The sequence below is a fragment of the Babylonia areolata genome, chromosome 20 (genome assembly GCF_041734735.1).
Source record: "Babylonia areolata isolate BAREFJ2019XMU chromosome 20, ASM4173473v1, whole genome shotgun sequence".
Taxonomy (NCBI): Eukaryota; Metazoa; Mollusca; class Gastropoda; order Neogastropoda; family Buccinidae; genus Babylonia; species Babylonia areolata.
The window spans coordinates 29,178,722-29,205,745 of NC_134895.1; the positions used below are offsets into that span (position 1 = coordinate 29,178,722).

At 42.7% G+C, this 27,024-nt stretch overlaps 1 protein-coding gene across 1 annotated transcript in view; it reads right to left on the reverse strand.

The window, feature by feature from the left end:
* Positions 1-426: 426 nt before the first annotated feature.
* The window catches only part of LOC143295381 (ethanolaminephosphotransferase 1-like), a 62,893-nt gene continuing 36,295 nt past the window's right edge, over positions 427-27,024 (reverse strand). The window contains 5 exon segments of the mRNA XM_076607048.1: positions 427-5,100; positions 13,774-13,956; positions 20,542-20,722; positions 22,123-22,171; positions 22,612-22,723. Coding sequence (XP_076463163.1) covers positions 5,020-5,100; positions 13,774-13,956; positions 20,542-20,722; positions 22,123-22,171; positions 22,612-22,723 — 606 coding nt within the window. The 3' untranslated portion in view covers positions 427-5,019.

The window sequence follows — 27,024 nt, forward strand, 5'->3', positions numbered from 1 at the left end:
TGCCACTGGTCTCTCCCTTTGTCTGTCTTCATCTGCCTCCCTTCATCCCTTCAGTCTTCATCGCAGTTAACATTTCACAACTGAGTAACCAGTTTCTTTCTCTCTCTCTCTCTTTTTCAGTTTGTATATGTTAACCAAGGTAATTTTCAACTTCAACAAATTGCCAGCTCAGAGTGACTCACTGAGAAAGGCAGAGAGAGGCAATTTCTATATAACAAGTGCCTACTGGCAGGCGGTCACCTCCCTTGAGATGGCGGCCAGCTGACACACAGCCAGCCTCTCAATTACCACTCCTTCCTATTCAACTCAGTGGAGAGAGTGAGAGAAGATGTGTTTGAGACATTGCCCACTTCCTGCACATTACCAGTAATGCTCACAGGCTGTCTTGCTGCATCAGATAAAAGTCGGTAAGAGAACCAAATAAGATCATCTTTTTCGTATTTTTTATTTTGTGGTTAAAAACACATATAACAGACATTCCATACAGGCTCCGAATCACATATCATTAACCACCTGAGATCCAGGTATTACAAGAGATGAAACTGACACAAGCACCAAGTTTTATGTTTTAAAAAAAAAATGAAAGGAAAAAAAAGAGAGCAATGTTGGGCATGTCTTTACACAAATTAGATTTTTTTAAATTATTTCTAGCAAGCCTGATTTCATTTAAGCACAGAAAATATGGATTATGAACATAATATACATTTAAAATCATTTTAAGTAGGTGTAACGCTGTTATTTTCATCAAGCAAAAACAACGAATACATCAACCTTCAGATGAAAGGATAGTTTTATATCAAAAGTTGCTTGTAACACACACACACACATCTCTCAATGGTCTTCAGAACTGCTTAAAAAAACAAACAATTCAAGCAAAAACAATGAAAACATCAGCCTTCAGATGAAAGGATAGTTTTATATCAAAAGTTGCTTGCAATACACACACATATCTCTCAATGTTCTTCAGAACTGCTTAAACAAACAAACATAAAAGAGCTATAATTTTTGCCCCTCTTTTGTCCAGAGGTCATGTTACTGACAATGACTTGGGGCATGTTCAGTCTGATTATCTCTTTAGTTGTGCAATTATCTTTTCAAAGATAGCATACTTCTGAAAATGCAGGACAACAGACTTTTCATTTTCAATAAAGTTTTCTTTTTCTTTATTTCTTTCTTTTATCTTTTAATAAAATAAATGAAATGGGTATGACAGAGATTGATATTTCTTGCTTTATGAGTGACAATTCAGGGTTTATTGCAGGTTCATTATTTAATATAATTTTGTCATTTTCAGTGTTAATGATATTTTCAGACTTCAGAACAAATACAAACACATAACAATCAAAGGTATATATTATCTGTATGTACTTGTGAGGGGGTGATGGTGGTGGGTGGGTGTGTGCACATACACATGCATGTGTGTGTGTGTATGAGGAGTTTGGGGATGAGGGAAGAGTCCAAAGGAGAGCACAACCCAGTTCTTGCATTATGCATGTGGTTGACTGTACAGGTTCTTGTTTTCACAGAAACAAACTGCACTTTACAAAAAATAATCAATATATGTTACACACCCCCCCCCCCCCCCCCCATCCAAAACACACACTCTCTCCACATGCGTTATTATTTCATTTGAAAAAAAAAAAAAGATAGATAATTCAAAATCCACTGTCTTAATGAAAAAATGAATGTTTAAAAAATGAAGATGAATAAGCAAATGTGACCAGTCACTGACAGGTTAAATGGGTCAGAAGTGGAGTATTGGTGTCACAGTGTTTGGTTACCATGCCATGAAATGTTGCCAAAATTAATGAAGATAAGTATTCACATTATTACCTGCGCTGCTTAATATTAGTAACTGATCAATATCAGTTCCCAATCCAAGAAACAGTCATTTTACCCCAATCCAATGCTTCAAAACCTCCTACAAAAATGAGAAAAAGAAAAAAAAAACACCCACAAACAGCACTCATTCCCCCAAATTAATTACCAAAATGTACCCGTATGCTGAGAAACATGCACTTCTCACAAAACACTTAAACAGACGTAACAATCTAAAACATATAGATATATTCAGACAAAATGCGGGCATGAGTTAATGGTCAAGATATTAGAAATCCAAACAATACAACTACATTTCCTTTTGTTCACAGTGCAAAACACACCTGAACATTATCAATTTATTCACACTGCAAGAAACATTCAGGCAGATAACCTGAATTAAAGTTATATTTATCTGAACAAAAATAGAAGCAGGAAAATACTGAACATACTGACAAGAAAGTCATGGTAACATGGCTAACTTTTTAAACATGCAGATCAACCATCAGGCATTATTGGGCAAAGTGCAGTGTGATGGTGCTGGGTGTTTTGTCTGAAGTAGATTCTGTCCTTTACAATTAGACAGTGAAAGGAACTGTCTGTCTACTGAGAAAACAAAATCAGCTTCTACTATCCATTCTCATCTCACACTGACAGTGAAACATAGTGTTGGGATTAGAAATAATTAACCTGCTTCAGAAATTTATACCAGAATCAACCACAGAATTTCTGGAACAGACATTGCAGTGAGTTGATTATTAGTTAAATATTTCTTTTCTTGGGTTTTACAGGAAATACTGTCCCATTGTTTTGATATAGTTTTGATTGTTGCAAAAGTGTTTCTTCTATCACTGGTCTTAGTATCCTGTCCATACATTCTCTCACTGAATTTTGTGTTCAAAGTAAAGCTGAATAAAAAAGGAATATTACACACATGTAAGATCTGTAGATGTGAATCTGTAGATGAGAGAAATCGTGGACATACACTTCTGAAGGGATATGCTGAATGCAATTCAACTATATTTCATACACCCATTTTAGATGGAATAAAGAACATAATATTGGATTTCTCTAAGACATCAAACATTGATGGATGGAGGAGTCATTTACTGTCAGTTGCCCAGGGAACAGACAATGTCAAGAATATGTCTAATGGCTGACCACATATAAGCATAATACCTTAAATGAAAACACTATGTCGTATATCTATGCTTAATGGCTGACCACACCTAAGCATAATTCCTTAATGGTGACCAACTTGACATCAGTTGGCTCTGATTTTCACTGATTTTTCTTGTGTGCAGACATTTAAAAAATCCTGGTTTTCAAGACAATCACAGTCAACAGAAATCAGGCAAACTGATCTGTGTTGGCATTCCAATCCTGTGCATAAACCTAATCTGCTTTTAGTTCAGTTATAAAATAAATAAGTAGTACATGTACCAACATGAAAGACAATAATAAACAAAGCATTCTGATGATTTCAGAACGGATCAACCATACATCTTCTTTAACACACACACACGACTTAATATCTCAGAGTAGAAGCAAGTTTACAGCATATATATATTGTACACATTTGGGAAGCCCTAATTTATAAACTTGTAAAAAAAATCAATATACCTTTCATACCACTTTCTCTCACTTGAGATAAAGCATACTAATGCTAAAACACACCTCATTCATGACAAAACAAACTAAATCATGGTATTGTCTGTCAATCTGAATTCATCTTATTCTTAATCTAAATGTGGTGTTCTACAACAATTCTATGAACTTCATTTTTCAGCAGTATTGAGTAGGCATGGTGTCATGCTTAATTTCAAACATGCAAAATAGTGAAGACTCTCATAACGATTTTCTCTATGATTATTAGTATTGAAGTGCATGACATTTGTATCATGCTTAATTTCATTCAAGCACTCACAAAATAATCTGATTATTGGTCAAACAACCTTCCCTTTGGTTTTCTAGAATATATAGGCATAAGACAGCTATCTGGCTTCTGTAACCTCCAAAAAAAGAAGCAACTCATAACTGACCATATTTTGCTTTAACATAAGGCATAGATGCTCATCGATGTGCTGTTTGTGAAAATTACTCCATATCTGACTGTTTCTACATTCAGCTTATGCCCATACTAAGGACTCTGACTCAAGCTTATGAATAAATCTTGTCGCAGGAGTAAAACAGTCTTTATATTTCACTCTTTGAGAGTGTGAAGGAAGTAAACTGAGTTACAGATGCACGCTGATGTATGACTAAGAAAACTTATCCATATTTGGCCTCTTCCACATTTAGGTTTAGCCCACATTACAAACTTTGACATTAGCTGGTAGATACATCATTGTCAGAGGATACAAGCAGAAGTCTGCGATTCATGAAGGTGTGGGATTAAGAAAGCAAGTTCCTTTCTCTTTTGTGACAATAAGCAAGACTTGTTGTCAAATTTGAAAAACCACGGACTGTTGGCAACATGATGACAGTAGGATGACAGTAAGAATGTACTGGTTGAGCACATATATTCACAATTTATCATTTAAACATGAGCAAACGATATCATAATTGGAACAAATTACTCATCATCAAAGAATCATCACTTAATGATTATGGCAATTCCAAAGAGTCAGAGCTGTCACTGAGACATCACTTTAAAGGAGGAATGTTACAGTTCCAAAAGCACTCGTTTTACCCATTATTTTACAGTTACACTGGCCCTCCAAAACATGTACCACAGTGCCTAACATGCACTTTTCATCATCACACTTATCCAGACAGAAAGACAAACACAAACTATCCAATGACAAAATGTATGCATTTCTCCACTTTTGAAAGCGCACTCATATACACATTGAAAATTAAAAAAAGATAAAAAAAAAAAAAAAAAAAAAAAAACTACTCTAAAGAAAAGAGAAAAGAAACTTAACCCTATCAGTGAGAAAACCAGGACAAGATGACCACTATTCCCACGGTCAAAACTGAAGAATTGCCACAGTCAAAAGTGAAGAATTATTTAATCAACTGAAGAGGACCACCCAACCCTTGGCACATCAATGCAATTACAGTAAAAAAATAAAAATAAAAAGAATTAAGATGAAATATCACTGGCAAAATAAGTGTCAATAAATTATAATGGCATACACAATGGTGTGGACAATGACTCGGGTGCTCAGAAATATAAGTTTCTGTGGCCTGCCATGCTCAGTTGGATTTGGAATGTCCATTTTCTACAGGCTTTATGGACAATGCATAAATACCGAAGTGGCAACACATTTCCTGCACCTGCAAAATAAAAATAAGTACATTTATTTGTTATATGTATATTAATGCATGTATGCTGCATAAGGTCAATATGTACCTGTGCAAGGACACACACACACACACACACACAGACACAGAGGTGCATTTGGCAGACAATAAAAAAACTGAAAAGTTGGGGTTCAGGTGGGAAACATGGGCAGGGGGAGGGAGGAGGGTGAGAGGGTGCATGCCCCTCTTAAGCTGAATCAGAGAGATGGTTTAAAATGCATTTGGAAGGCTCTCCAGAAATCAAAATGAAATCTGTGAAAAAATAAAAATACACACAAAAAAAGAATTTAACAAGGTAAATCACTGCATTGGTATATATAATTTGACATACATTTACTGAAAAACAACACAAACAAGGGTTTTTTTAAAGATCTTAACTGGTGTGCAAGCAGGCATATTGTTTTTAAATTTCAATGAAAGTGTGTGTGTGTGTGTGTTCTATTCAACTTGTGTGTTGAGAGAGAGACAGAGAGAGAGTGTGAGAGAGAAAGACAGAGACAGAGGGGGGAAGATGGCAGGGAATTGCAAGTTTCTATGTGTTCATGTATGTGCACCGCTTTCAATACAACTGTGTGTGTGTGTGCGCGCACGCGTGTGCTTTCAATACAACTCTGTGTGCATATGCGATAAAGACAGAAAGAGACAGAGAAAGACTGAAAGAGAGAGAGAGGGAAAGACAGACAGACAGAGAGAGGGGGGAGGGAAAGAGTGCAAGATTGTATGTGTCCATGTATGTGCATTGCTTTAAATAAAAATGTGTGCATGTCTCTGTGTGTGTGTGTGTGTGTATGTGTTAAATACAACTCTGTGTGTGTGTGTTCTGTCTGCTTTCAATACAACACTCTGTGTGTGTGTGTGTGTGTGTGTGTGTGTGCGCGCGTGCGTGTGTGTGCACGCGTGCATGCCTTTATATGTGTGTGTGTCTGTCTATCTTCTGCCCATCTGTCTATTTTTAATACAAGCGTGTGTGTGTGTGTGTGTGTGTGTGTGTGTATGTGTGTGTGTGTGTGTGTGTGTTCAACTCAACTCTGTGTGTATATGTGATAAAGACAGAAAGAGACAGAGAAAGACTGAAAGAGGGAGAGAGGGACAGACAGACAGATTGAGAGAGAGAGAGACAGGGTGGAAGGTGGGAGGAAAGAGTGTTTGTAACTGTCCATGTATGTGTACTGCTTTAAATACAACTCTTTATGTGTGTGTGTGTGTGTGTGTGTGTGTGTGTTCAATACAACCCTCTGTGTGTGTGTGCACGCACACATGCATGTGTGTCTGTCAGTATATCTTCTGCCTATCTGTCTGTTTTCAATACAAGTGTGTGTGTGTGTGTGTGTGTGTGTGTGTGTGTGTGTGTTCAACACAACTGTGCATATGCGATATAGACAGAAAGAGGGAAAGAGGGACAGACAGTCAGATAGAGAGACAAGGGGAAGGTGGGAGAAAAGAGTGTAAGTTTGTCTGTCCATGTATGTGCACTACTTTAAATATAACTCTGTATGTGTGTGTGTGTGTGTGTGTGTGTGTGTTTGTTTTATCAATTAAATCTGTGTGTGTGTGTGTGTGTGAGAGAGAGAGAGAGAGAGAGAGAGAAGAGTGTGTGTGTGAGAGAGAGAGAGAGAGAGAGAGAGAGAGAGAGAAGTGTGTGTGTGTGTGTGTGTGTGTGTGTGCGAGAGAGAGAGAGAGAGTGTGTGTGTGTGTGTGTGTGTGTGTGTGTGTGTGCCTGTGCCCAAGCATATGCATGTTACTGATTCAGCTCTGTGTGATTGTATGAGTGCTCATATGTGTGCACATGTTTGAGTGTGAAGGAGAGAGAGAGAAAAAATAAAAAGATAGAGTATGTGTATGTGTGTGTGCATACATGTGAACTTTTTTTTAAGTGTGTGTACATTTGGTAATCTGGCAACAGATCTAATATCCAAATACACTGACTCTCCCTATGAGCATTAGATGACACTGACGTCAGTTGCTACAAAGTAGTTGTTTCAATCAAAACAATGTTACTTGTGCATGGCAAACGTCTGCAGCTTTTGCTAAATGAACAGTCAAGCAGATAACCCATGGCCCTAAGGGCTTGACAGGGATGGACATTGTGTGCACCTGCACATACGTGTATCTGTGCGTGCGCACACGTTTGTGTGTGTGTGTGCACGCATGTGTGTGCGCGTTTGTGTCTGCATGTAGGGAACATCTTCTGCTATCAGCATCTTGAAAACTTCAACGTTAGTGCTCTGACAAATCACTCTCTTCTCAAGGCTTCTTAACTACGGGGTCAACAAACAACGCTTTTGAAAGAGCATTCTGTTTTCATTTTTGACAAGTCATTGGCAAACGATACAAAACGGGCCATGTTTTTATGTAAATCTGAAAATGGATTTCTGTGCCCAGACGGAAGAGTTGCACCCATGCACACATGTGCACTAAACACGAAGGCTATGTTCACATTAAGCCCAGTCACCTGCTGCCAGACAGCTGCTGTCAGTCTGACAAACAATACGCTTGTCAGACACAGCCAGTTAGTGCCAGCTAAGAAGTACAAACAATATGGTGCTCTTCAGACAGAAGAAACAAATACTATTCTGGTGGATTTTGAAATATAAAACACTGAAACTGAATTCTTATCAATGTGTTTATCCAATTAATCAGAATCACAGAACACACGGAGAATACCATCACTTTAATGCCCCAGGTGATGAGTGATCCACAGAAATGTGTGGAATACATAAAAATGCAACCTGACGCTTTTCAAAATCTGGTACAGCAATGTACAGAAGATCTGTCAAAGCAGTAAACAAATGTTTACAAATGTTTATCTTCATAATCATAAATAACTGATTGTTTCTGCACAGCAATGATAATTTTTTCATTGGAATTCAAGCTGCTGGTATCATTAAAGAGTTTTGTCCCTTGATCAGCCAGCCATTTGTTTTGTGGGTATGTGGCAAAGCAAAATACTGGCTGGTGCTGGCTGGTGACCAATGTGACCAGTTATCGCTAGCATGCATGACAGGAAAAAAAAAAAAAGATGTGCACACAATTTCCAGCCAGAAGCTGTCAAATGGTGTCAGCGACTGACTGGAGTTAACCTAACAGATGCATATGTATACATGTTGTGTCTGAAATTGTGTGTACAAATAACATGAAAAAACTCAACATCACAATTACATTCTGAATTATCACAAATGCACCTTTCACAGGAATGACACTGAATGCACTCATAAATACAAAAATATACACTCATTATCTTACAGACCAGCATAATATCTGTGGCAACAGCCTTATATTTTCAATGAGAGTCCTGTTTTGAATCCTTATGATGGTGCCTAGTAGCTAAACAGCCAAAAAACAAAAACAAAAAATCTTGATCTCCGAGGTCAACCAATGTGCACACCAGCAAATGCTTTAATTTTTTTCATATGCACAAGACCAGATATCCACAGTAATGATTGTGTGATTCATGTCAAGTGTGCAGTGGTTATGAAACAATCATACCAGCAAACACAAAATGGATCGTGGCTGTTAAATGGCAAGGTAAAAAAGGTCATACACCTTAGTCCTCTTGGAGTCAACAGTGAATGGGGGAATTTTAGCACATAAAAACCAAAAGAAGAAATTTCCATGTCCACCTTTTCAAATGAAAGCATGTTAAATGCACAGGTGCAAATGGCAGAAAAAGAAAAGAAAAGAAAAGCTGGGGTCTAGGTGGATACTGTTGGGGTGTAGCTGCGTGGGGTTAAGGGGTCAATACCCCCACTGAAACTGAAACAAAAATATGGTTTAAATGGCATTTGGGTGGCTCTCCTGCAGTAAAAAAAAAAAAAAAAAAAAAAAATTCAAAAGGTGAATGGTGAATCACTGAATTGGTTAACACTTGAACTGAAAAATGACACCAACATGCACTTGACTTTCAATGATGCAATGGTGTGCTAGCATGCATATTGTTTTTAATGCAAGTGTGTGTGTGTGTGTGTGTGTGTGTGTTTGTGTGTGTGTGTTTTGTACTTTCAATTCAACTGTGTTGAGAGAGGGCGCAGAAGGTGGAGGAAAGTGTGCCTGTTTGGATGTCTGCATGCATGTATATTGCTTTCAGTACATCTGTGTGTATGTGTGTATGCCTGTGTGCATGCATGTGTGTATTTTCAATCCAAACCTGTGTGTATGAGAGAAAAAGAGAGAGAGTGAGACAGAGGAGTGAGAAAGAGAGAGAGAGAGAGAGAGAGAGAGAGAGAGAGAGAGAGAGAGAGAGAGTGTGTGTGTGTGTGTTGCCTGTGATTAATTCGGCTCTGTTTGAGAGTGTGCAAGCACATTCATGTGTGTGCATGTTTATGTCTGTGAAGGAGAGAGAGAAAAAGGGAGCGCGAGAGAGAGAATGTGTGCATCTGTGCATGCATGTATGTGTATTCTTTCAAAGTAAACCTGTGTGAATGTGTGTGCACGTGTGTGTGTGTGCGCGCACATGTGTATGTTTTCAACTGAACTCTCTGTGTGAGTGCATGTGTGTGTGTGAGTGTGCACACGTGTATGTTTTCAACTGAACTCTGTGAGAGTGTGCCATGTGCAGGTGCACGAGTGTGTGTGTGTGTGTGTGTGTGTGCAGTTGTGTATGTGTGTAAGTGTGTGTGTGCAAGCATGTGTGTTGTTTTCAATGCAACTGTGTGTGTGTGTGTGTGTACATTTTCAATTCAGCTCTGTGCCTGAGTGTGTGTGTGCCTTTAGTAATTTGGCGATACAGCCAAGATCTAAATAAAGTAAATTTACTGATGCCATGAAGTGTATTGCCACATCATAGGCTGACATTATTTCAGAAAAAAAGGAATTGATATCAAATGCTGCAAAGGTGCTGTTGCAAATATTTTGCTGAATAAATAGAATGCAGAGGGTCTGCCAGATGTAGCAATGGCCCTTGGGGCTTGACAGGGATGGAGATCATGCATGCCAAAGAATATGTTTATCTGTGTGTGCATGCATATTTGTGTGTGCATGTCTTTCATCTACCCAGACCGGCTACAGAAAATTCTGAAACACAGAAGATCAACTAGCCCTCCTTGTCCAGGACATCGAAAACTCTTTTCAGGAGAAGAAGACACTGGCCGTGTTTTTTGACCTGTCGAGAGCGTTTGACAAAGTGTGGAAGGAGGGCCTCATCCTGAAACTTCTCCAAGCCGGCGTACATAGCAAGATGTACATGTGGATCCAACACTACCTCTTCGGCAGGTTCTCTCTTCCAAACAGAAGAGATTCATGATCTTTTCTGACTCCTTATCAGCCCTGGAGGCGATCGCCTGCAGGAATATCACTCATCCCAAACTGCTGGAATTTTATGAAACTTTTACTCTCGCAACGAAGAAAGGATACGAGGTTGTGTTGGCCTGGGTTCCCGGACATGTTGGCATTCGTGGTAACGAAAGGGCGGACCTGCTGGCCAGGAACGCTGTAAAGAAAGAATTGTCCAGATCCTTGGTACCCTATACAGACATGAAGCGGAAGGTCAATACTTACGTTAAGGATCTTTGGCAAGAGAAGTGGAACACCCAGATGGACAACAAGCTCTTCCAGATCCGTCCGGACCTGGGGGAGACCCTCCCTTCGGGGGTGAAGAACAGAAAGGAGGAATCTGTGCTGTGCAGACTGCGTACGGGGCACACTTTTTTTTACTCATTCTTACTTGTTGAAGGGGGAGGAGGCCCCTCGATGCGTTCCCTGTGACGAGCCTCTCACCGTGAAACACGTGCTCCTTGACTGTTGGGATCTGCATGACGTTAGACGCAGACATTACACGGCGGTTTCTTTGAAGACTTTGTTTCGTGATGTCCCTCTGTGGGCGCTGATGGACTTCTTAAAAGAAGTGAACCTTTTTAACCAGATTTGAAGGTTTTAAACTATGGAAGTTTTTTTTTTAACTTTGGAGTGGAAAGTTTGAAGTGGTGACTCGTTTTAATTGGTTGTTTTTTTAGCCTTGTAGTAGTAATTGACGCGGCGATAGCCTTGAGATGGCCTTAGTGGTCGGCGAGGCTCTAAGCACCATAATTTCATTTCATTTCATTTACCTCTTCGGCAGGACCGCAAGGGTCAAACTAGACGGCTTCCACAGCAGAAAGATCAAGCTATGTGAGGGTGTCCCCCAGGGAGGAGTGCTTTCCCCAACATTGTTTCTGTTGTATATCAACGACATCAGAGACAACATCACGAAGCACGTCTCCAACAGTCTGCACGCAGACGACCTGGCAGTGTGGACATCCGCTGAACACACCAGCACGGCCTCCTACCGGCTTCAGGAAGTCGTCAGCAATATCGCTACATGGACAGAAGACTGGGGTCTTGAGCTCAACACCACAAAAACCAACGCAACACTTTTCTCTCTCTCTCCACCGCCAACGAGCAAGTCAAGCTGAAGCTCCAGGGACAGGTCTTGCCCCAGACGAATATACCAACATTCCTTGGTGTCAGGTTGGTGTCTGGAGGCCCCAGATTGAGGAGATGGAGAGGAGAGGCATCCGCAAGCTAGCCCTGCTGAAGAAGCTGGCCGGGACGACTTGGGGAGCAGACAGCAGGCTTCTCGCCAGGGTCTACATGGGAGCGGTCAGACCCACCATGGAGTACGCCTCAACCTTGTGGGGCACAGCCTCCAAGACCACCAAGAGCCGGCTCGACAAAGTCCAAAATATGGGACTACGCCTCATACTTGGAGCCATGAGGTCCACGCCGATCCATGACATGGAGAAAACTGCTAACGTTGAGCCCCTGGAGAGAAGACGCGACCTGAAAGTCCTGATGCAGGGAGAGAAGCTCAGAAGACTGCCCTCACATCACCTACACCACAGACTGGAGCAGCCCACCAAGAACCGTCTCAAATGTCAGAGCCTCAACCACCAGTATAAAGCACTCAGAGCACAGCACAGCGATGTTCTGGCAGCAAAAGGGGAGTCTTGCACTGACCTTGCCTTGCCTGACTGGAGGCTTGACCAAGAGATAGAGGCCACCATCAGCCTCAGAGTTCCTGGCATCACCACCAAAGACCAGCAACCAGCTACTCTCAAGATCCTGACTCTGGCCATGATAGAGGAGTCCTACCCAGCCAGCTCCTGGACCCATGTATACACGGACGGATCAGCGGAGGAAGCCACACACAACGGAGGCAGTGGTGTCTACGTCAGATTTCCCGATGGAGAGCACAGCAGCATCGCACTCCCTGGAGGAAAGCTCTGTTCCAATTTCAGAGCTGAAGTCCTGGCCATCAAAACAGCAGCAGAATTCCTCTCCTCCTGTGGAAAGCCCCTTGGCAGCATCTCCATCTTCACTGACTCCATGTCCACACTCCAGGCCCTTGACTCCCCTGATCCTGGTCCACTGATCCAGTCCCTTAAGGCCTCCCTCACAACCCTTACCCAAACAGCCCCAATGACCCTCCAGTTGGTGCCTGCACATGTAGGCCTCCCAGGCAACGAGCGTGCAGACCACCTCGCTAAGGAAGGAAGCCAGCTCACACAGCCAACCATTCCTGCCACGTATGAGGAAGCAAAAACTCTCCACCGCAGCAGATTCCGAAGAGGCTGGGTCACCCTGAACGGAGGCTACCAGGCACACCAAGATCCCATCAGGACACTGGAGAGAAGACACCAGACTACCATCTACCACCTTCGCACAGGACACTGCGGCCTCCGAGCACACCTGAAGAGGATTGGAGTGGCAGCCACATCCCTATGTGATTGCGGCCAGGCTGACCAGACCCCATCCCATATTCTCCAAGACTGCCCCCTGTATGAGAAGATGCGGCAGCAGTCCTGGCCTGGGGGTGCTGACCTCAACACCAAGCTCTGGGGGGCGGCAGCCGATCTTCACCGGACGTCCGAGTTTGTGGCATCCCTCAGACTTCGACCCTGACTGCGTAGCTGTCAAACGCAAAGAAGGAGGAGGAGGAGGAGGAGGTGTGTGCATGTGTGGGTGTATGTGCATGAGCGCTCATGTGCGTGTGCACGCACGCACGTGCACATGTGTGTGAGCGTGTGTGTGTACATGTAATCTGCTTTTCACAGTGACAACTAGTGCCGTGGAGGGATCACCTGTCATGATCAGCATTTTGGCAACTATGGGTTTGACTTCAATCAACCATTAGAAAACCTCTTCTCAAAGCCTCTTTACTATGGGGTCTACAAACACTGACCAATGCATTCAAGAAAGCTCTTTTGTTTTAGTTTCTTGACAGGTCTTTGGCAAATGACTCAGAACACAACCAATCCTTTTTTTTCCTCCCCCAGAAAACAATTGTTCTGAAAACATATTTCTGTCCCAAGACAGAAGAATTGCACCCAGACATATGGGTTATTTTCCTTCTCAAAGTCATCTGCAAAAGACATTATCTAAATGCCAAGAAACAGTAAAATTTCTAATTAAAAAAAAGCTACTTTTGTCTGAATATATTTTGAAAGGGACTGATAGAGTAAAGGTGTGTCAAGAGAGTTTAAACACAAATTTTGTGATAGGATTCCTAAAATGCAAAAAAGTGTCATATCATTATCAAAGTGCAATGTCTTAGTACTGATAGCACAGCATATCTGAAGGTGGCATATTGGGAACATTAACCATTATTTCACTTTACGCTCAATTACCCACACTCTTACTGGACAATGCACCTTATAGCTCCATTGCACTTACCACACAGATGCCAAAATGTATATGAGAAAGTGTGACGTAGATGCAATACATCCACAAGAGAAGGACTTCGCCTTCTCCAAGGGGCAGCAGGAGGCTGATAATGACGATGATCAGCAGGGGATATAACTTAGGGTTCAGCAGCTCACAACGTGTGTTGGACATCTGGGCAATTATCAGCTGGCACTGCCAAACATAAAACATATGCTGTGAAGCTTGGCAGTTTTTCCTTTCTTACCACAAAACATGAAAAAAAGAAAATAATCAAAGACCATCAACTGCACTGACAAGCACAAAGTCAGTATCTTTGAAACAGGGTATTTTTCTTTCTTCCCATCTAATATGAAAAGAAAAGAAGTCAGTCTTGACATAACAATATCAAAATTCTGAATAAGCATCTGTTATTAAAGTCAATATGCCCACTATAATCTGATTAAATCTGATTCACACAGAACCAAGACCCGTTTCTGCAATGCTTCATGCTATTAACCAGTTGAGTGCCAGATAATTTTTCAAAAAAAGTGCTCTCCCCTTGCCAGGGAATTTTGAGGATTCGGGGGTAATAAACTTCTAAAAATTCTAGTACAATAACTATGGGAGATACAGAAAGAAAGTTAACAATCTCACTCTGGATGAAAGGCCCTGATTGGGGCCCTACTGCTTACAACCATATCAGATAAGGGCCCTGATCAGGGCCTTAGATAGTTTTGATTTTTTGGAATGGCACCGAATTTCCATAATGATGTTATGAGCTAAGAATATCTTAACCGACCTTTCAATTCTCCACTGCAACCAATAAATGCAGTGTGTGTTGCTGTGCTCACGAGCAGGAGAGTTTATTTTTGTGGTGACTGGTTCACGTGAACAGTACGTGTCAGCAATAGCCTCTGACGCAGTTTCGTCTGTCACAAGGCAGACAAGAGAATTAGATGAACGGGCCATGTCATGGCTGTATAATATTCTGAATTTAATCTGTTTAAAACTCTTTGTGCTTTCCTGAATTCGTTTACAAGTTATTAGTGTGTGCAAATTTTGAACAAAAAATATGGATACTTTCATCATCTCACTGTATGACAGCATAAGTAGGGAGGAAGCTTTATGTTTTGTCCCCGACCCACAAATGCTCGTTCCTCCACGCTGGGCTGCGATCGAGTCCTGGTGGAGAAAAATAGTGGGGGCAAAACGTGCTGGGCTGAGACCCTGGAGGCAGGTCCACAACTGAGCCCAGAACATACCAGGGCTGAAATGACCCTGTCATCTCCCAAGGGGCAGCGTAAACTCTTGGCTTCATTGATTTGAGGGTCCAGAGGTGCAAGGACCTAAAAGGGAGGTGACGATGAGCGTGGATGTTGTCATGACCGAGAAATACTCGGTCCCTCCATAGTGCTAGGCTGAAATCAGGGTAGGGAGCGGGCCTAGCCTTCTGCTGCACCCAGTGTGGCCTCAGGGTGAAACCCCACTGGAGAATCAACCCATGGGCACCAGCGAGAGGGTGTCAGGAGAACATCTTCAGCCACACATGAGTGAGGAAAATCAAATCAAATCAAATTATGGTGCTTAGCGCCTCGCCAACCACTAAGGCCATCTCAAGGCTATCACCACATTAATACCTACTTCAAGATTTAGAACAGTTAGTTGTTCATTGGGGTGTTCCACTCCTCTTGCCAAAGATCCTAAACGAAAGTGTTCACCTTCTGCTTTATGTCTGTGTATGGTATGAAGGATCTCGATAATTCTTCCTTTACAGCGTTCTTGGCCAGCCGGTCTGCCCTTCCATTACAAATGCCAACATGGCCGGGAACCCAGGCTGACACAACATCACATCCTTTCTTTGTTACGAGACTCAGAGTAAAAGCATCGTAGAATTCCAGCAGTTTGGGATGAGTCAGATTCCTGCAGGTGATCACCTCCACAGCTGACAAGGAGTCGAAAAAGATCATGAAGCTCTTTTGTTTTGAAAAGAGAACCACCAGGACCAGTGCGGTCAGTTCTGCAGTGTATGCTGAGCTGTCAGATAGGATGCGTTCCGTTGAGGGCTGGTCAGGAAGGTGGGACAGAACGCAGATGCAGCAACTCTGTCCACCGACATGGAACCATCTGTGAAGATCTATTGAAAGGTGGGGAATTTGTGGCAGAGTTCCGAAAAGTAAGTTCTGTAGGCTAGTGAACTGGTGGAGTCTTCAAGCTACGAGGCCTGGTCGAATCAGATCTCAGGTGTTTTAAAGGTCCACAGTGGGCTGTCAGGGTACTTGGAGAAATCTGAGATGCTGCCGACATCAGATCAGCATTTTCTATGTGTGGCTAAATACGAAGTCCAAGTGGAGGGATGCAGTTTGGGTTGTCTACAAATTTCTTGTTGAAGGGGTTGTTGAAGGCACTATCGTCAGCAGAATTTTTGGGTTCCGGAAACAGTTTCAAGTAGTAATTCAGGGTCAGCTTCAATCTGCGGTTTGAGAGAGGTGGTTTCCCCACCTCTGCATACAAGCTATGCACTAGGGTGGTGCCGAACGCACCTAAACTGAGACAGAGCCCTTGGTGGTGTATCGGGTCCAGCAGTTTCAGGTAAGACGGTCTGGACGCGCCATATACTACACACCCAGAGTCCAGTTTGGACCCTACCAGGGCTCTGTAGAAGTGCAAGAGTGTTTTCTTATCAACGCCCAAGTCCGTGTGTGCCACAACTCAGATGATGTTTAGAGCTTTTTGGCAGCTGTTTGATGTGTCAGAGGAAGTTCAGCTTCTGATCAAAAACAACCCCCAGAAATCTGACTTCCTTGACTGCCGGGATGGCGGATTTTCCCAGACAGATTTCAGGGTCCATGCAGAATTGACGAAAGTTGTCAAAATGGATACATTGAGTTTTAGTGGATGAAAACGTAAAACCGTTCTCCTCTGCCCAACGCTGAATTTTGTCTACGCAGAGCTGGAGCCGACGCCGGATGCTGGCTATGTGCTGCCAGTTGTGTACAAGGTGAAATCGTCTACAAACAGAGAGCTGTCCAATCCCTTCTGAACCAAGTGGATGATGTCGTTTATCTTGATGCTGAAGAGAGCCGGCGACAGAATGCTCACTTGCGGAACATCCAGCTCCTGCTCGTGAATGTCGAACAGGGTGGTGCTGACCCTCACCTGGAACTGTCGGTCTTGCAAGAAGTTGTGGATAAACTGGGACAGGTGTCCTCGGAAGCCGAGCTTGGGCAGATCTGAGAGGATTCCAAATTTCCACGTGGTATCATATGCTTTCTCTAAATCAAAAAATATGGCCACCACATGCTGTTTGTTGATGAAAACGTTCCTCACTGGGGTTTCCAGATGGACCAGATGGTTAACGGTAGACCAATGCTTGCGGAAAGCACACTGTTCTTTTACCAGAAGGCCGTCGGTCTCTAGTTTCCACACCCAGTCTACTGTTGACCATCTTCTCCATCTGTTTACAGAGGCAGCTGGTCAGTGCAATTGGGCAGTAGTTGGAGGGGTTAGAGGGGTCTTTTCCTGGTTCTGGCACCGGGATTATTGGGGCTTTCCGCCAAGAGGGTGGATAAAAGCCTGTGGTCCAGATGTGGTTGTAGACTTTGAGCAGAGTTTCCAGACAGGTTTTGGGAAGATGTTTTAAAAGTTTATAATGTACTTAGTCCATTCCAGGAGAGAAATATGTGCAGGTCTGAAAGGCAGATTTTAACTCGTTCAGAGTAAAAGGAAGGCTATAGCTCTCTGTGTTGCTGTTCCTGGTCTCCTCCTCTTCACAACTTTTGGGGGGATTATGTTAGTGGTAGCCATAGGTGAGAGTTTTATCATTCACCCCTCCCTTGCCCACCCACCATGGGGTCCAGCTTAGGGGCCAGGGTCAAGGGAACACCAGTCTGTCTTAGGAGAGGTCCAAGCCAAAGGGATGTGTTGAGAGCAGCGTGCTCTCTCAATCCCCAGGATCTCATTCACCTCCATCACAGGTCGCGCCACATGGCAAACGCGGTGGGCCTGAAATAGGCCACAGAGAAAAAGAGAATGTAGAAAAAAAGGCTTGATGGGGAGCTGAAGACAGAAGAGAGGCGGTAAAAAGAGGAAGAGAGAATAGCAGAAGGGGTAGTGGGTCACTTTAGTATGGGCCTCACTCATGACCTGTTCGGCATGGAAAGCCCTCCCAGGGGCATCAGTACAAAAACCACCACATATTCAACCTGAACAGCTACAATGGTTATGTAGGCTGTCAAATAAGACCTGGGACAAGAGCGGTAAACCCTTAGAAGCACTGATGCCCCTGCCGACATAGCTCACTTGATCACTGGCTGCTAAGCCTCCCAACCACGACAAGGTAGTGATCCCCCTGGGAGAGGGTCAAGCCTACCTGACCCCCTCCAGGGCCTTTGAGTCCCCATCATCATAAATGTCCCTGGAATAGAAAGGAAGGAAAGCCAAGCTCCATATGTCATGAAGACTTTGGCAAAAGAGATGATTGATGAACATTACCATTCCAGCGAGTGGACACATGTCTTTACTGATGGGTCCTCAGACGGAGCAGTGAAGAACGAAGGAGCAGTTTTCATCCAACACACAAATGGAAAACTCACACAAGAAACCTTTCCCACTGGAAAAATCTCCAACTACAGAGCAGAAACAAGTGCTCTCCTCCAAGCCGCAAAAATCCTTACTGAATCAGCCAGACCATCACCCAAGATCGTCTTCTTCACTGATTGTATATCTGTCCTAGAAGCGCTGCAAAACAAACTGATCAACAGCAAGTGTCTCTACAAAAGACCCTCAATGACCCCTCACAAGTGTCTACCATCACACTGCAGTGGATTCCATCCCACTGCGGGATCACTGGGAATGAAAAAGCTGATGTCTCTATCAAAAGTGGGAAGCAAAATTGTGCAGTTCAGCCATCCAGCTACACACAGTTTTCAGTTTCACTTTCTCAAGGAGGCGTCACTGCGTTCGGACAAATCCATACACGCTACACCACATCTGTTGAGCAGATGCCTGACCAGCAGCATAACCCAACGCGCTTAGTCAGGCCTTGAGTGCATGCTTACATATTTGTGTACCTATGAAAGTGGATTTCATTTTACGTAATTTCGCCAGAGGACAACACTCTCGTTGCCATGGGTTCTTTTTCAGTGCGCCAAGTGCGTGCTGCACACGGGACCTCGGTTTATCGTCTCATCCGAAAGACTAGACGCTCAGTTTGATTTTCCAGTCAAACTTAGGAGAAAGGGCGAGAGCGGGATTCGAACCCACACCCTCACGGACTCTCTGTATTGGCAGCTGAGCGTCTTAACCATTCTGCCACCTTCCTCCTTCGAGGTAAAAACCATTATCCACTGCTAGTACCAGGAAGAGAAGACCTTGTGCTGACAAAGGGACAGGTGCGATCCACCAACTCCAGCGACACCAGCAAACAATCCTCTTCAGACTTCATACAGGCCACTGCAGGCTTTTGAGTCATCTGAGCTGAATAAAAATATCTCACACAGATGAATGTCCCTGTGGCATAGGTACACAAACCCCAGAACATATTCTCCAACATTGCCCCACTTTCAAGGATCTATGATGCCAGACCTGGCCCGAGGGAGTACAGCTACAGGCACAGCTTTGAGGTGACCGGACTAACCTGGAGAAAGCTGTGGGCTTCGTTAGGGTGATGAAGCTTCAAGTCTGACACATCCCAACAATATTGAATGCTGAAGAATAAGAAAAAAAAATTCATTTGAAATTCTAAATCTGACAAAAAGTGACTGTGTGGGTCCCAATGTGAAAAGGACTAAACCGCTTGACCTTCAACACTTTTTGAGGTCAACTCATTCCATATGCATAAGAAAAAACCCATGTCAGTACTTTGTACACTAAAATGAATTTAGCTTCTCTATTTGTGGGAATTTAAAACTGAAATTACACACACTGACACAAAATAAAATAAGTTTTTCTTTTATAAGGAAATAAAAGACTCTAGTCATGATTTGAGTATTTATTGAAATTATTATGTCTATGATATTCTGTGAATATTTCTGCAAACAAAATCACATGCACTCAACACAGAAACAAACAAAAAATGGAGCAGTAAGCCTTGCTTTCTTTTTCATCAGAATTATCTTCCTCTGTCTCTTTCATAATTTCCTCAAGCAAAACCAGTCACTACAAACATTAATTCTTAAAAGGATTGGAGTCTGAGACCATTGTGGCGTCACCATTTAGAGGAAGACCAGTTTCAATTCTCAAGAAAAAAAAAAAGATTTTGCAAGACGTGTATGACTCAGTGTGTTAGAAAAGGAAATAAATCACCTTTATGAACCTTTTCTGAGCCTATCGACATCAGTCAGAGGTTCGTTCTCCCTTTTCTAAAAGAGGCACAAACTTGATGAAATACCTCCGTTAATTTTACAAAGATGGGCTCTGAGCACACTGTTTATTTAATGGACATGGCAGTCAAGGAGTTAAACAGATTTGGAATAAACAAAAACAGTTTTTGAAAGTAACAAGAGAGAGAAAACACGGTCTCTCGAAGTGGTTGCAGCATTACTGAAAAATATTCTTTAAATGAAAATGGTATGCACACAAGTTTTTAATAAACACAAGACAAATGCAAATTTTGTGCAAAACTGCCATTTTCAAACTGACAAAGGCCACAGAGAAACTAACTAATGAACTCTGTATATAAAATATGCATAATTTCAAACTTTTAAAAAAACTGACTGGAAATAGATGCATTTAGAATGTAAAATTTTGCTTTCCAAACAACTCTGTTTTCTAGAGTTCTAGAGGATTGAGAAAACGTACAGCAATGTTGGAGAAAGCTGTGCCAGTGGTCCAGTACAGCAAACGGGACTGTTTTTCCACAATGTTGTGGGGAGAGAATGTTGCCCATCCCAACAGCAACACAAACAGCGCCAGCGTCGACACTAGTGGGCGAATGGCCTCATAAAATGGTCGCATCTTGCCTGTCTTTCGAGCATAGGACCTAGTGACATGAGGAAAAGGAAACGCATTTTGAATAATCAATATTTTTTTTACAGACAACCAGCCACCGTTGCGAAGTGATTAGCGTCACGGACTGACAGCTGGGAGGACAAGGGTTCGAATCCCAGCAGAGGTGGGTTTTTCAGCCCGCAGCCGGCTCCTAGCCAGAGTTGAGTGTGCTATGGGCTTAAATGGGCAGACTGAGACCACACAGTCGAGATGCGTCCTTGGGTGTGTTGCTCTAATTTCTTGACCAAAACTGCAAGGGTCTGTATCTCTTGGGCCTGGTTGACGCCAGGATATCATTATGACAGGAAGCGTAGAGTACAGCCTTGTCATATAGTCCCAAACCTAAATGGACCTCCATAGCAACATCCTCCTCATCCTCCTCTTCATCATCAATATAAAAAAGCCCCAAATTATGTGGCTTTTCATGCCCTTCTTCCACGGTGACCTACATTTTGATACTCCCTCCCTCTCTCACTTCCGCGCTTTGGGTTAGTCTTGTCAAGGTCTTCAGTGTTGGCTGGTTCATTGAGGACTGCTGCTGGAGGGACTCTACTCTGGAGGAGACGCTCACTCAGACTGGCTCTGCGACTAAACCATTATTGTCATCAGTATAGGGCTTAGTAGGTGGTGTCCTAAGTACGTTAAATCAGAACAGGCACAACCGACCAATACCAAAGTGACTCGGCAGCAGTGCAGGGTCTCCTCTGCTGTGTGGCCTCCTGATGACTCAACATCAATGGTTCCCTTTGTGCTGCCAGCACTGGGACTGCGACAGATGAACCTGGGTGTGGCTGTGTATGGGGGACTCAGAATGAGCAGTGTGGGAGTAATGCCACTGAAACAGTGCACATGATGGGGCAGCAGAGAAAAAAAAAAGTACAGACATCTGAAAGTTGGACATATATCATAAAAAGAAAAAAATCCCACAAAGCCATTTGTTCCTAAAGCAGCCGTCCTCTTGAGCATATATATAGAGAGAGAGACACAAAAAGAAAATAGGGCAATGTCCTCATTGGTCAATCCTCTTTAAAGCCATGTGACTTTTGTACATATTATAGATAGACACAACCAACATCCAATAAAAATCATGACATGTCAATCCTTTACAAAGACAGCATACTTTGTGGATGATTAGGACCATGCAGATGTAAGGAAAACATAATTTAATTCCTTGTTAATTATATTATCACTGATTATCTATTAACAGCATTAACCATACAACTTAAAAAATCAAGTGTCATTATCATTACATTTTAAAGATTCTTACCCTTTTCAAAACAGCATTTGTAATCCTTCTTTATATTTGTGTCTATTTATGCAGTCACTCAAATTTTTGTCTTTTTCATTTCAATATTCTAAAATACACACTAGGCAACTGGAAAATCAACTTACTGATACACATTCCAAAACGTGGGTGGGAATGTTAATCCAAAAAATCCAGCTGAAACAGACAATAAAAAATTGGATAAGAGTATATAAAAAAAACCCAACAAGAAACCCAAATAAATTGGGATACAATGAAAAAAAAAAAACCCACACACAGCAGTCATCTGTGAGCACTGGAGAATGCAGAAAGAGAGAGTATGAATATGCATGTGTGTGTGTGTGTGTGTGTGTGTGTGTGTGTGTGTGTGTGTGTGCATTTTATCAAGAGGTTGAACAACCTTTGACAAAGATGGACTTACAGTACGTTTCATACCAGCCATGCCACTTAGTTCTACACTGTGACTGAAAACACACACACGCACACACACACATGAATAACTTTAAGATGAATATATCATACCCTGAATGAAGTCCTTGGTCAATAAAACATCACTGACCACAATTCCATTGCCTATGAAATTCCATTTCAGTATTTGACACCAGGCATTCACTTACCGTAAGTGAGAATTTCAAAAGTCTCTGAAGCTGTCATGTTCACAATGGGCAAAGTAAATTTCCACATTTCAAAGCCAAAGATGAAGGTGATCAAGTACACTGCAGTCATTCCCTGAAAGAGAAAAAGACTCCTGGAGTCATGCTGTGTTCTTATCATGGTCTATTATTAATTTGCTTTTCTTAACTAAAAATACATATAATACCCTGATGCAAGTTTTACTCTTGCCATATTTCAAGAAAGACTGCACAGTTATATTAAGAATTGGAACACAATTTTCAGTCTTGTAACTGTAATACAATATATTGTTTTACTGATTTACAATGCACTGCACTGCACTGTGTCATACTGTGTTGATGATGCTATGTTTGTGCTGTTCACATGATAAACTGCAAAATCAATATGTGCAAGCATGTCTTTGTAGTGTGTGTTCATCAATGTGTGGATGGAAGGCACGTATGCAAATGCCTGGCCACAGAATACACAGATAAAAATACTGACAGTTCGTTTGCTACAGGTGACATTTTTGATTTTATCACTTTACTTGCCAAAAACTTTCTGTATAAATACAAATTCAATAAACAGCAACAACTCAATGCATTTTGAACAGAGCTCAGATACAAAGTCAAAGAACATGCAGCTTACATACTGATGAGCCATTATGCTTTTCTTTCAAAGTGGAACAGCTACCTGCCAATTATGGAAACTGTTACCTAATCATAATTTTGTCTGTTCCATAGTAACCGTTTCGTATATTAGTCCTTATGGAATGAAAAAAAAAAAAAAAAAAAAAAAAGAAAAAAAAAGGGAGGGGTTGGGGGGGGGGATGTAGAACTGGTATGGCCATTGTTCCTTATCATGATACAACAAAGCTACCACCTGCGTTTGCCTCATCCTTGTTGTCATTACTGTAGTAGCTGACATAACTGATGCTATTGCTATGTTATAACTGATCTCATTATTATTAATATTATCTTATTATTATCATTTATTCTACTGCTATTACAATTGTCGTAGTTACTGAAACCATCACCACTACTACAATCACCAATGTTTATATTGATTGATTGAATGATTGGACAAGTAGTTTTTGTTGTTGTGTTTTTAATATTATACTTTAGTTTTTTATTACTTGTTTCTTTTATTTGTTTAATGCTCATTGAATGTTACTATTTGTTTACACTGTCTGTTCATACTGTCTTCTGAATATTGTATACATGACTTTGCAAAATTAAAAAAAGTTATTAAAAAAACCAAAACAGACAGTTCATTGCCAAGTAATAACAATGAGGAGTTTGTATTATACTCCCAGTTTGGTTAAATATACTTACCATGTCAAACTGATGCAAACCAGGCCTATCTGTTTGCTCCTCTCAACCAAAAATAAGATGTCTCGCCATTAGACCGCCGTCTGCTAGCCAATAAAATGCCATTTCTGGCAGGAGTAAACAATCATTCCAATGGCCAGCAAAGAAATGCCCCATGTGAAGCATGGCAAGAACTGTGGGGACAGATGGGTGGGCATTCGAGTTTGACATTGTGAGTATATTTAACCAAACTGGGAGTATAATACAAACTCCTCACTTTGGTGTCATATACTGTACCATGTCAAACTGTTGCAGAATTAAAGCAAATGGAGGAGGGCATTGCTTTCTGGTTCACATGGGGAGCCCTTGTAACAGTGACAGCTGAGCTAGCCGCTACAAAGGAAACCCCTAAGAGCATACATCTGCCATGAGCATACAGACTTCCCTGAGGTGGAAATTGATGAAGGGGGTCTCTGAATGGCAGAAGGCCACCTCCAAGTCCTGGCAAAGAGGCACTGAGTGCTGAAAGGTGGCCACAGTGGTAACAGCGCCAACCTCCTGAGCTCTCAGAATCCAGCAGCAAAGGAACTGGAAATGCCTTTGGTTCTGATCTGTAGGTGTTCCGACCTGGCTTTCCAACCATCTAGGTGGGATCAGGAAGTACGGAAAAGCATAAGCGGTCAGCTTGCTCCAGTTCAGAGAAAAAACATATGCTGCCCAAGCTTCAGTGTCTGGAACCAGTGTGACAGAAATCAGAGGTCTTCTGTTGATCCTGTGGCAAAGATAACCACCCTCTGTGGAGACCTCAGATGCCACACCCCCTGCAGGTTGTCCTTGTGTAGGGTCCACTCCAAGTGGAGGACACTCTTGAACCTGCTGCAAGCGCCTGCTGAGTTTTGTACTAACCCTATGTGTCTTGTTGCAACAACAAATGAGAGTCTTGGACCACTGTGTGAGGTTATCAAAGCTCCCCCCCCACCCCCCCTTCCCACTTTTTTGTGTCCACCTACACAACAGTAGTGTTTGTGTGTGTGTGAACGTGTGGATATCCTTGATGGCCTCCTCCCCTATGGAGTGGAGACGAGCCTAGTGAACTGCTGCAAGTTCCAGAAGAATGAAATTTCACTTGGGCTCCCGTGACGACCAAATCACAGCTGCAAGGAGTGAGCCCGAGTGTGCTCCCCATTCCTCTGAGGATGCATCATGAAGAGTGCCACTTGAAGTATAGGGGTCACTGGGATCCCTGAGCCAGAAGGAGGGGAGATAAGCCACTGCTGATGTATTTCGAGGAAAGTCTCCCAGACAGATGTGCATGACCCTGGGCTAAGCCCTCTGAGACCAGCCTAGTCTCTGTGCACCTTAAAGTGAACACTTCAAACACCTGACCAACCATCAAGGACCGTATCACAGATGTCATCCCTAAGAAGTCGGAGGACTGACTTAGGGAAAGAGCGCAATTTCCCCCTTGTTGTGACAATCCCTGTTGAGTGCACGGCTCCAGAAATCTGGACATGTGAATTATACACAGGGCCTGCGACCGTGCCAAGTGGAATCAGTTGTGTAGGTACATGCAGAGAGGAACCGAACTCAGCCCCACCTTCAGTAAAGGACAGGTGGCAATGGAATTACCAAAAGGTAGGGCAGAGAACTGGATTACCCTGTCCTTCCACATGAACCTCTGGTACCAGTGGTATGCCGGATGAATGAGGATCTGGAAATCCACATCCTGCAGGTTGAAAGTGGTAGCACATCACACTGCTGAATGGTCTGTCAAATGTGTGCCTGTGTGTCGATAAGAATTTGGCCCTGTTGAGGGGGACAAATCCAGGATTAGTCGCTACCCTCTCAGGACCTTGGAATCACAAGCAGGAGTCTCTAAAACCCAGGGCCCCAGTCTGAGGTCTGATGTCATGCCTTCAAGAAGCTGTGTGATATCCCCATTATCAAAATGCTGTCATGCTCTTCTTAAGTTAGAAACATAAGGAAGAGGAGTGGGTCTCAGAGGAGAACGAATCTTCTGTCTGAAACAGCATGCACCCTGACCCTAGCCACCATAACCCAGTCATTGCGTCCCACTTCACTCCACTGTTGTGTGTGGGAGAGAAACCCTTCTTGTTGGGGCTGAGCGACTGGAGGGTCTAAAATATGTCCAAGTGATTAGGCCTCTGTGCAGGGGACAAAGACCCAAGAGGGAGTGCTGCTGGGTGGGAAGTGACTGCGAGGCAACCCTTTCTTCCCCCAGGTTGTTAGAGAGATGACGGCGCCCCTTCTGGCAAGCATGGAGTTGATGTGAGGGCTGGTAGTAGCATCTGCCTTAGCTGTCAGACGCGCAGCCACTCTGTCGCCGAAAGTAAATGAAATGAAATAAAAAGAAATTATGGTGCTTTGAGCCTCGCCGACCACTAAGGCCATCTCAAGGCTATCATCACGTTAATAACTACTACAAGGGTAAAAAACAAACAATTAAAACGAATCACCACTTCAAACTTTCCACTCAAAGTTTAAAAAAAACTTCCATAGTTTAAAACCTTCAAATCTGATTAAAAATGTTCACTTCTTTCAAGAAGTTCATCAGCGTCCACGGAGGGACATCATGAAACAAGGTCTTCAAAGAACCAGCCGTGTAATGTTCGTGTCTAACATCATGCAGATCCCAACAGTCAAGGAGCACATGTTACACGGTGAGAGGCTCATCACAGGGAATACATCGAGGGGCCTCTTCCCCCCTTAACAAGTAAGAATGAGTAAAAAAAAGTGTGCCCCGCATGCAGTCTGCAAAGCACAGACTCCTCCTTTCTGTTCTTCACCCCGGATGGGAGGGTCTCTTTTAGGTCTGGACGGATTTGGAACAGCTTGTTGTCCGTCTGGGTGTTCCACTCCTCTTGCCAAAGATCCTTAACAGAAGTGTTCACCTTCTGCTTCATGTCTGTGTATGGTACAAAGGATCTCGATAATTCTTTCTTTACAACGTTCTTGGCCAACTGGTCTGCCCTTGAAATGAAATGAAATTATGGTGCTTAGAGCCTCGCCGACCACTAAGGCCATCTCAAGGCTATCGCCGCGTCAATTACTGCTACAAGGCTAAAAAAAAACAACCAATTAAAACGA